General features: G+C 43.4%; 1 protein-coding gene across 1 annotated transcript; it reads left to right on the top strand.

The window, feature by feature from the left end:
- Window positions 1-5,606: 5,606 nt before the first annotated feature.
- LOC104464976 (sulfate transporter-like) lies at window positions 5,607-9,980 on the top strand. The gene is made up of 2 exons (XM_010077859.1): window positions 5,607-6,245; window positions 8,487-9,980. Exons 1-2 carry the CDS (start codon window positions 5,607-5,609, stop codon window positions 9,978-9,980), a joined length of 2,133 nt encoding a protein of 710 aa, XP_010076161.1.
- The last annotated feature ends 363 nt before the right edge of the window (window positions 9,981-10,343 follow it).

The raw sequence follows: 10,343 nt of genomic DNA, 5'->3' as shown, positions 1-10,343 counted from the left end.
CTGCCTGTGGAAAAGCCCTTGGGGCAGCACCTCCTCTAGCCGTCCTCACTGCCTGGACACAGTGCTTCAGTGTTTTACCTTCGCTAGCTAACAGTAAAGGTGGGAGGAAGGTCCTGACGTAGAAAGGACTTGGTGAAATGCTGTTTGGCAAACTCCGTAACAAATCCGGTTCAGGTGGAAGCTGCTGGAGCACTGGGTGAGGCCGTAGCTGGCTATCTTCAAGAGGGATCTGCTTCAGACGGGGCTGGGCAGTGTAACCGTCGCGCTCGATGTGCAGCTGTTTTCTTGGAGGTGAGCTGACTTTCCTAGAAGGGCTGGCTGCAGGCGGGGCTGCCGACTTCCATGGGACCTTCCCCAAAGAAGCTGGGCACTGCGTGAGGCTGATGGGCAGCTTCTCTGCTGCCGCTCAGGAGAACTGATATTTAAAGTAGGAGGAGATCAGATGTGTCACGCAAGCAAGGTTTTATTGTCTGGGTTTGCAGATTTTCTTGATTGAGTTGATAACTGGTGATTATTTTGCCGACGGTAACGTAGCTCTGTTCCCAAGTGTGTTGCTTCAATGTGGTAAATGTGCTATGTCGATTTATGGTTCTTAGTAAGATTTTGAGTATTCATATGATTTTAAGTCTCTTGTTGAAATAAAAGTTTGTAGCTTGAATGTTTTGTTGGAGGGTGTTAAGGATTTTGTCAGAAGTCTGAATTTTCTAGCAAGGTACATGCAATGCTGTTCCAGTGCCTATCTCAGTGTTATCATGGCAATATTGATTTCCTTGTTGCTCCACAACAGTTGAGAGACTATTTGGAAAAGGCTGTTGTCCAGCAAGAATAGGGAAAAAGATTTAGTTATCAAAATGTTGTGATATGCTTTCCTTTTGCACTCGTAGAGGGAGATTTTCCAAGGACCCAGGGGCAGCAGCCCAACTCCTATTTAGTTTATGTGGAACTTGGATTTCTGATTAACGTGCTGCTCCTTTACATCTCTTCAAAAATTGTTCATATCTCTTTAGATTATGTATTGTGCATTAGTATTTAAGTGCATGCAACTTCTCAAGTCCAGCAAGTGGGTACATGAGGGTGGGTAGATCACACACATGTCGACTCAATGCACATGAGATTTAGAAAAAGGATCTGGAAAACTGGGATCAGTGTTATAGGAGGAACACTTTTGGTTTAGCTTCTAATCTTAAATGCTGACATCTTACATTTAAGCTTGGAATATATTATTTCAGCAGGTGAGTGAGCTTCACAATCCATTATTCTCTTACTATCAAGGTGACTGTGCCAGAGAAGTGAGGTCTGAGCCAGCAAGGCCCTGTGCTGCAGGTACTGTTTCCCCAAGGACAGATGCTAGGCAGATGCTAGCTCACCTCTGCTGGGTCATGGGATCAGTAAGAAAGGCCCAGATGGGATCCAGAAATAGTCTGTAAAAGTCATCAGATCTCAGGAATGCAGTATCTCCCTATATCTTCATTTTATCACAGTCACTTGATAACAGAGGTACTGGAAATTTCCTCAGTTCCGTGTCATAGTCTTTTTCTTCGTATCTTAAGTAAAGCTTTGTGGCAGTCAGACACCCCCTGAAGATCTTACTCAGGCCAAAGGGAGCTGATAAAAGTGAATTCTAGGCATACTGATTAGTTGTACATAAATAGCAGCTTTCAAAATAAAAAGCACAGTAGCTCCTTTTTCAAGTGAAATATACAGAATATCCTTCAGTATATTGAACCAAAGGGTATTTTTTTTTTATTAACAAACAAAATCCTGTTTTACTAGCCAAGCTTGGGCTAAACAGTTACAAAAATAATACAGAGAAACACTTTCAGGCAGAAAAGCATGAAACGGGTGTTGGAAATTGTGTCATTTCCTAGTGTCCTGACATGGGGAGAGGGAGTGACTATGTGATGAAAGGCCCTTTTCATGCCACGTAGAGAAAGCTGTCGTGCAGGTCAACACAAAGAGCCAGTATATGGTCAGAGTTTAGTAGCCAAAAAGATTTTTACGTGAACATTTCTCTACTGTCTAGACACAACCAAAAAAGCTTGGGTGTCATTTGCTATGCAGATGTTTTATGGCACTGTGCAGAACTGAACTGAACTATCTGGGTTTCATGATGGAGTTCCCTGGCACGTTAAGAAAAACTCCCAGGTCTGAATGAGCTGTCTACAAGTCCTGGATGAGGGAGAGGAGAATCAGAAGGATTTTTCATTACTGAAAGTTTTACTGAAATTTCAGGAAACAAACTCATTCAGTAACTTGTTACACATAAGAAGTAGTCTGGGGTGAATTTTTCCCCTCAGCTTTTACAGTATTGATTTGCTGAGCTTTGGGTGAAAAGCTTTTTGATTTGTAACTCTGTGCTTGTGAAATTAATAAAACTGAGCAAATACAACTGCAGAATATGCTTATGCAGAGTACTGCAGACATATGCTTTTGTACACTGCATTAACTTCATTGTCACTGTGTAGTATTTGCCTGAGCAGACTTTACAGTACTGTACAGGTGGGTGAGATTAGATATCCGGGTTATTCTGTGAGCATGGTCACTATGTGATCTTGAGTATGTCGCTTCTTGCAGTGCATGTTTCCTCATTGTAAAGATTCTAGTTCTTCATATGGCTCTTCTGAGCCTATAATTATTCTAAAACACATTAGAGATACTGAATTGGAAGGCATTAGCCAAGGGAAGTTCATCATTATAAGGTGTATATAGGTATGGGATACAGTAATTCAGCATGGCCAGGAGGATCTAAGATAGAAATTTGGAATAATCAAGAAGGCAGGTAGGCAAAAAACTGAAGCTTTCTTCTCTTACCTTCTGTTGTACTAGGTGATTGACTTGTCTAACAAGAATGAATATAGAGAGAAATAAATACATTTGAAAATTTAGCCCTAAAAATGTGTATGTGTTAGAGTTCTGGGTGGACTCATCTTTGGATCCAGAACTCTCAGTCTTCCAAGTTGTAAAGGCCAGGACCAAAAGGACATAGATACCACAAACAGGGCTTGAGTTGAGACTATGGAATTTTCCATTTAGGTCTCACCTAACCCAGCAGTGCATTAAAGCTTCATTTTTCCTTGTTTCTGGAGTGTGGCATCCCCGAAGCAGCTCCTCTGCATGTGCTCAGAACTGCAGCCACAAAGAGGCATGTTGTCCCCGGTTGTCGTATGTAGAGCTATTTCAGTCTTTCTGGTTTGCAGACCACCCTGCAGGCCCCGTACACGGTTCAGATGAATTAGGCGTAGAGTTAGAGCTACAGGAGCACGGAACAGGGCAGGAGCTGGAGAAAAGCACTGATGCATTGCTGGAAATACCTGGTAGGTGCTGAGAACGAGAGCTAGGTATTAAGCAGGTATGTTACACAGAGCACGAGACCTGGCAATGCTGTTCAGTCTGCCCTGACATGTGACAGAGCATGAGTTGTATAGGTCATGATATCACAACAGGAAGGCATACAGCCCCTGTGTTATCCAGACAATCCATCCCTGCTGATGCCATTGTGCTATGCACAGTTTTGGAGCCGGGGGGTCTCTGTTCAAAACACGGCTCCTTTTCAGTAGCACTTCAGTGGCCGGCTAGCAAGCAGTGAGCTGTGTTTGGTTATTTGAAAGGATGCAGGAGCTTACCCCCCAGAGGGATGCTCACTGTCTTTGAGTCTGTAGTGAATGAAAACGCCTTTTGGGTGTCCCACCATGGAGCAGAAGGTAAAATATGGACCTCTACCTCAGGTATTTTCTGTTGGCTGACAATCGGCATCTGTCCTGTGTGTTGACTTTTGACAGCCCTCTGCACACCGTGAGCTGGTGGCTCTAAGGAGAGGTATGCTATGGTGTAAGGTGAAAAAGTTGGATTACTTGGACTGAATTGCTTTCTAGTTGGAAGGCAGTTCCAGAAATCTGAGTATTTTTTGCTAGAAGCCAGTTTAGATGTTAAGTATAGCAGCTGCTTTACTCTTGTGTGGTTCCTTTGATGTGGTTGTGATCATTTGCTTAGGCTGTTTTAAGACAGTAGGTACTTGGGTTGGTATTGTTTTTCTAGCCAGAAGAACCGAAGGTAGTTCATCTCTGAGCTTAGCAGATGGTTGGAGGCATGGCTGTGAGTAAACCAGGGCTGATGCACAGCGCTGTGGATAGCTCCGTATGACAGCATCAAACCTGGAATGGAAGAATGGAAATGACGTGCTGCAGCCAGCTAGACAGAGGTCTAAGAGAAAGCATTCCCTCTCTGTGTAGCTGCGGGATCAGTGCCTTGTAATGGGCTGACTGCAGGAGAAATGTGGTGCTTAAACCACCCACTTAAACTCACTTCTCCCCTCACATGTTTTTGAGAGACTCACACTGAAGTGATAGTAGCGGTGAATGTTTTATGGCGACTTGTGAAATGGTGATTAAGTGAGTGCATTTTGAGATGGGCTCTTCAGTGGCATCCTCAGCACTGCTAGCTCCAATACCAAATTGGTAAATAATTCAGTTATAAGCATTGCATAAAACTTTAGTTTGTTTGCACTGCACAGAGAAGGTGTAGTTGGCACATAAGAGGTGTGTTGTTACTAGTACTCCGGGACTGCAAGGCAGTGTTCGAAAGGGAAGCCTGGGAGTTGGGCTTTCCAGGGTTCTGCTGCTGTCCCTGGCCTTGACTCCACTCTAGCACCAGGCAAATGGGTTTCTGGCTGAAATTTCTCAACTTCAGTGTACTGGTAGTAGCAGGTACTGTGACTGAAAGGAGGATTCTGGATGTTTTCTGGAAACTGGGAGTGCTGTGTGAATGCTGGCAATCACTGTCGGTGTCATGAAGTTTCATTAGGGCTTGTCTCATCAAGACTTTGCTCCTTCACGTTCAGGCAATATGTTTCCAGTACTAAATGTCCTTTGATAATAATCGCCTCATTTTACTGTTTGTAGGCAGCTTTTACTAGAGTGCATGTTCTAGCAGAAGTGTTCCACCTCCCTTCCATTGTGCTCGTGGGTATGTTTTCCACTTGTGTCTATTGTTTTGGTTGGATGTAATTTACTTGCAAAGCAGCTTTTAAGAAGTGTGAAGAGCATTCTTTGCAGTGTGTCATTGGCTGAAATAAAGCCACTGTGTAAAGATTGCATCTTCTTAGGTAACAAATCCTTACAATATTTGGCAGGTGTAATCACTGCATTTAAAAAAATATACATAAATGAGATTTAGACCTAGCTGTGCAATGCTACAAATATACCAATTGTAGTTAATTTTCAGCAACTGAATTGAAGTGACTGTTGAACTACAGCAAACCCCGTGTCTATTTTTCCATGGTGGAATGGACTGCAGATAGTGATTTTATCACAGAAGCCTCCTAGAGAGACAGTGTTCTGCATTCTTTTCCATTTCACAACGTTACCAGCATCAGATTTATTCTACAGGATATCGCCTTCCCTCCTAGAGAAGCTGATTCCTTGCTTAACAGGAATATAATAAGGAAGGTCTTTCCAAGTTTGCTTGGAAACTGCCTTCTCTGTGCTGAACTGAGACTTGCAGCCCTCACTTTTCTTAAATACTGTATTCACTCTTAAAGTCTCATGTAGCACATTCATTTATGGTTTAATGCAAATGGTCCTTCTTTGTGTTTTCAGGGAGTCCTTGAGATGGCAGCAATGACAGAATTCAATAACGTCTGTTCAGTGACTGAAATGCCAGAAGATGAAACTAAACAGAGTTTCCATCACAGAATGTTCTTGGAACCCCAAGAGACGAAGAGGAGCATGAAGGCTCTGGTGGTTAAGCAAGCAAAGAAAACTTGCAGCTGCACTCCAGACAAAGTTAAAGACTATGTTTTCAGTTTCTTTCCCGTCTTGCAGTGGCTTCCTAAATACAAACCAAGAGAACACCTACTGGGAGATATTATGTCTGGTGTGATTGTGGGGGTTTTATTAGTCCCACAGTCAATTGCCTATTCTCTCTTGGCTGGACAGGAGCCTATTTATGGCCTTTATACATCTTTTTTTGCTGGTATTATTTATTTCATATTTGGAACCTCCCGCCACATATCAGTTGGCATCTTTGGTGTGATTTGCTTGATGGTGGGACAAGTGGTGGATCGTGAAATACAGAGAGCTGGCTATGACTTAGAGCCAGCTGTGCTCAGTGTCCTCACAGATGCAGCAGCATATGTAAACACCACCATTTTACCTGTGAATCGGACATCGCAGAAGCTGCTCTGTGATAAAAGCTGCTATGCAATTACAGTGGGAGCCACCATGACCTTCATAGCTGGAGTTTATCAGGTAAGAGGCGGGGACAAACAGGTATGCTGTGGAAATAGTTTTAATTCTTTAGGTGATTGTCCACATGAACAGCCTGCTGGGCTTGCACGTGTCCTCAGTCTCCCAGGGGAGCAGACACGGAGAGGACTGGAGGTCTCCAGTTACTGTGGTGCAAGAAACTCCTCTGTGTCCTCTCCTTTTTTTACTAGCGTTTTGTGCTTGCATTGCTGTTCTGTTGGGGACTGTGAGGACCTGCACATAACCGCCTGCTGCTCTCACACAAACTGCTCACCATCTTCCTTGCTGTGGCCTGAAGCTTTTTTTTTTTTTTTTTGCTGGCTTATAGCTTAGGCCTACATTTCTCTGGACCAAAACATGGTGTGTCAGCTTTTAATTCCAGGCTTCAGTCGTTTGCCTTTTATCAAAAAAGAATACAGACAGTAAAAGTCTCTGCAGTTACCTTTTGTTTGTCCCTGTGTTTGTAAAACTTTGCTGTTTGCCCGTCCAAAGCCAAAACAATGTCATTGGATGAAAAGGATACTGCTGAGATGATAAAATTTATTTGAAATAAAACTTTTAATTGTTAATCTATTAAAATAAATGACTCAGCAATATTTTACTACTCCATCTCTACTTACTTCCTAGAATTCACTGCTTGCTGAAATTAAAGCAGATATCTTTGTTTTTGGACTGTCATGCGTTAACCAGAATGGATTTAGTTTTAACGGTACTGCAGAGCTGTGGTATTTCAGGTTTGTGAGTTCACATTTGTTTGTTCTTACAGTGACTTCCAGGGTGATAGCTAATTAGACTGTATAGGAGCAGAAAAGGGAACACACCTGTGATACTCTAAAACACTGATTTTTAGACACAACCTGGGACTTTTTTCTTGTACTGCAAGTTAGTGTTGAGTAGTTTCAGAAGTATTCTGGGACTCCTGAGGTACCCTGGGTTTTGTGTTTCATCACGGTAGGATGGATGCAGTTGTGGAGTTGTGAATTGTGCTTAACATTCTTTAAAAGTACCATTAAGTTTCTTTATATGAAGAAGTCAGATTACTTTAGCTTAAGTCCCTATGAATGTTAGGCATATTGCTGTGTCTCTGCCTGCTAACCAATAGGTCTTCACACCCTCAAATATTTTTATTATTAGAAGCTCCAACTAAAATCACATATTCTTTGTGTCAGAAACCTTAAAATCAAATTGCAAAAAGCGAGCCCGCTCACACCAGTTGCCTACAGCATAACTAGGTAAGATAATTATTGCCAGTGTTTTCCAGTTAGAAAAACCTTGAATTAACATAATTATGAAGGCTGTGAGGGGGCCTTTTTTACAGCTTGGCTCTGAGCCGATGTCCAGTCAGTCCAGGTCCCAAACCTGCCTTCTCTTCAGTAATGCTTTGCAGTTCTTACAAAGTTTCCAGCCATAATCCTAGCCTTCTTTATTTTACCTTAGCTACCTAATAGGATATATCAAATTGGCACTACTTGAAGCTTAACACCTGCAAGTTCTGGCCTGCAGTCTTCAGATAACAGTGCAGCCATCCCTGTTGGCCAGCACAGGGAATTAAAGGGTTTCTAGCAAACTGCTGTGTGAAGGTCCATGCTTCGTTTGGCATGAAGGTTGATGGGGGAGGAAGGGACATTTACCAGGTGCGAAGATGCATGTGTAGGGTAGGTATCCGTAAAACCAGTCATTCCCATGAGAGAGCACCAAGGATTTGTCCATCCAACTAGCATTAATAAAAAGGAATGACTGAATCAGATGCACCAAACTTTATGCAGTGCAAAGGACAGCTGTTTTGTCATAATCTATATTTTTATTGCAGATTGTGAGCTCCAGTGTAAGACAAAGACAACAAAAAAGGTTCTGGATCCCTGCAAAGTTCATAGATTATAAGAGCTTGTTAGAGAAATGGAAAAGTAGCCAGTATTCTAAATACTTTTCCTGTCTTTCTTTGCCTGCTAGGGCAACTAGAAGTTCAACTGAACCAATGACCAAAGAACAAACACAGGTTCAGAGTATGAAGACCCTCAAAAAAAGCCTGCTCTGTGTTAGAAATGCATTTTGTTTAAGTGCGGTGCACTAAGAATGGCTGAATGCTGGAGACTCTTTTCTCCGTGCTCAGACCATGCCTTGTCCTCCAGGGCCTTGCACAGTGTTTTTTTTTTTTTTTAAATCACACCTTCCTCCAGAGCCCCACAGTGATGACATATGTAAGATCTGCGTCCTAATCTGTTGTGTGTGGTTGATTCCTTCCAGGTGGCCATGGGTTTCTTTCAAGTGGGCTTCATCTCAGTGTACCTCTCCGATTCATTGCTGAGTGGATTTGTCACAGGTGCATCCTTTACCATCCTGACCTCACAAGCCAAGTATCTCCTGGGCCTAGACATTCCACGGAGCAGTGGCGTCTGCTCCCTCATAACCACGTGGATAAACATCTTCAGAAATATACACAAGACCAACATCTGTGATCTCATCACCAGCTTCTTGTGCTTTCTTATACTTATCCCAGCCAAAGAGCTTAACGAACACTTCAAATCCAGGCTCAAGGCTCCAATACCGGTTGAACTGTTTGTGGTTGTGGCAGCTACTCTGGCATCTCACTTTGGGAAGCTGAGAGAGACTTACGGTTCGAGTGTTGCTGGACACATCCCAACTGGGTTTCTGCCACCCCGCCCTCCAGACTGGAACCTGATTCCTAATGTGGCTTTGGATGCTATCCCCATAGCTATTATTGGCTTTGCCATCACTGTCTCCCTCTCAGAGATGTTTGCCAAGAAGCATGGTTACTCTGTGAAGGCCAACCAGGAAATGTACGCCATTGGCTTCTGCAACATCATTCCCTCTTTCTTCCATTGCTTCACAACAAGTGCAGCTCTTGCCAAGACTCTTGTCAAAGAGTCCACAGGCTGTAGGACACAAATGTCCGGCATGGTGACTAGTTTGGTAATCCTGTTAGTCCTCCTGGTGATTGCGCCTTTATTTTATTCCCTTCAGAAATGTGTCCTCGCTGTCATAACCATTGTAAACCTCAGAGGAGCCCTGCGGAAGTTCAAGGACCTGCCAAAAATGTGGCATTTGAGCAGAGTGGACACAGTAATCTGGTTAGTTACTATGGCAGCCTCAGCACTCATCAGTACTGAGATTGGTCTTTTGGTTGGTGTTTGCTTCTCTATGCTCTGCGTCATCTTCCGAACTCAGAGACCAGAGGCACCGCTGCTTGGCTGGGTGGCAGAGTCTGAGACATATGAATCCCTGTCTGCTTACAAGAACTTGCAAACTAAGCCAGGAGTCATGGTGTTCCGTTTCGAAGCACCCCTCTACTACATCAACAAAGAATGCTTTAAATCCATCCTGTACAAGCAAACTGGGGTCAACCCAGTCTGGGTGAAGGCAGCAAAGAAAAAGGCAGAAAAAAGAATGCTCAGAGAGAAAAAGTTGGATTCTGGTGGCATCTCCATGGAGTTTGCCTCTGAACCTCTGGGGTTCCACACAATAGTGATTGACTGTTGTGCAATACAGTTTCTGGACACGGCAGGAATACGTACACTCAAAGAGGTCTGCAAGGACTACAGGGAGATCAATGTCCAGGTGCTGCTGGCCCAGTGCAATCCTTCTGTGAGGAGCTCCCTGATCCGAGGAGAATTCTTTAAAGAGGGGGAGGACCGCCTTCTCTTCCACAGTGTGCACCAGGCTGTGGACTTTGCATTGGGTGCACAGGGGCACAGTGGGACCAGTGCTTCTAAGAACTAGCTGTGGAAAGGCAGCAAGCTGGAACAAAGCCTGGCAAAAATGGCTGTGGGTCTGTATGTCTATGCAATATATATGCACTCAGATAAAAAGGGCACAGGTGTTGTTAACACACTGGTTACTATGCAGTCTGTTTTGATGCTTTAAATTTGCCTGCTGGGTATAGTGATTCAGTAGGTGGTACTGAATGAAGGCAGTTCTTGAGTATGGCTAATCTGTGAATGTAAGAGTTTTCATATGGTTGTTCATCTCATTTCTTTTCTGTATTGATCTTTCCATGTCTCAGTTCACCTCTGAGTTTTGATCTTAGCATTGAAGTCTTTATTGCAAACCTGTCTTTATGGGTGGGATGGGATTTTGAAGTAG

This window comes from Pterocles gutturalis, unplaced genomic scaffold, assembly GCF_000699245.1.
Source record: "Pterocles gutturalis isolate BGI_N339 unplaced genomic scaffold, ASM69924v1 scaffold15328, whole genome shotgun sequence".
In the NCBI taxonomy this organism is placed as follows: domain Eukaryota; kingdom Metazoa; phylum Chordata; class Aves; order Pterocliformes; family Pteroclidae; genus Pterocles; species Pterocles gutturalis.
This window is presented reverse-complemented; position numbering and strand designations above follow the sequence as displayed.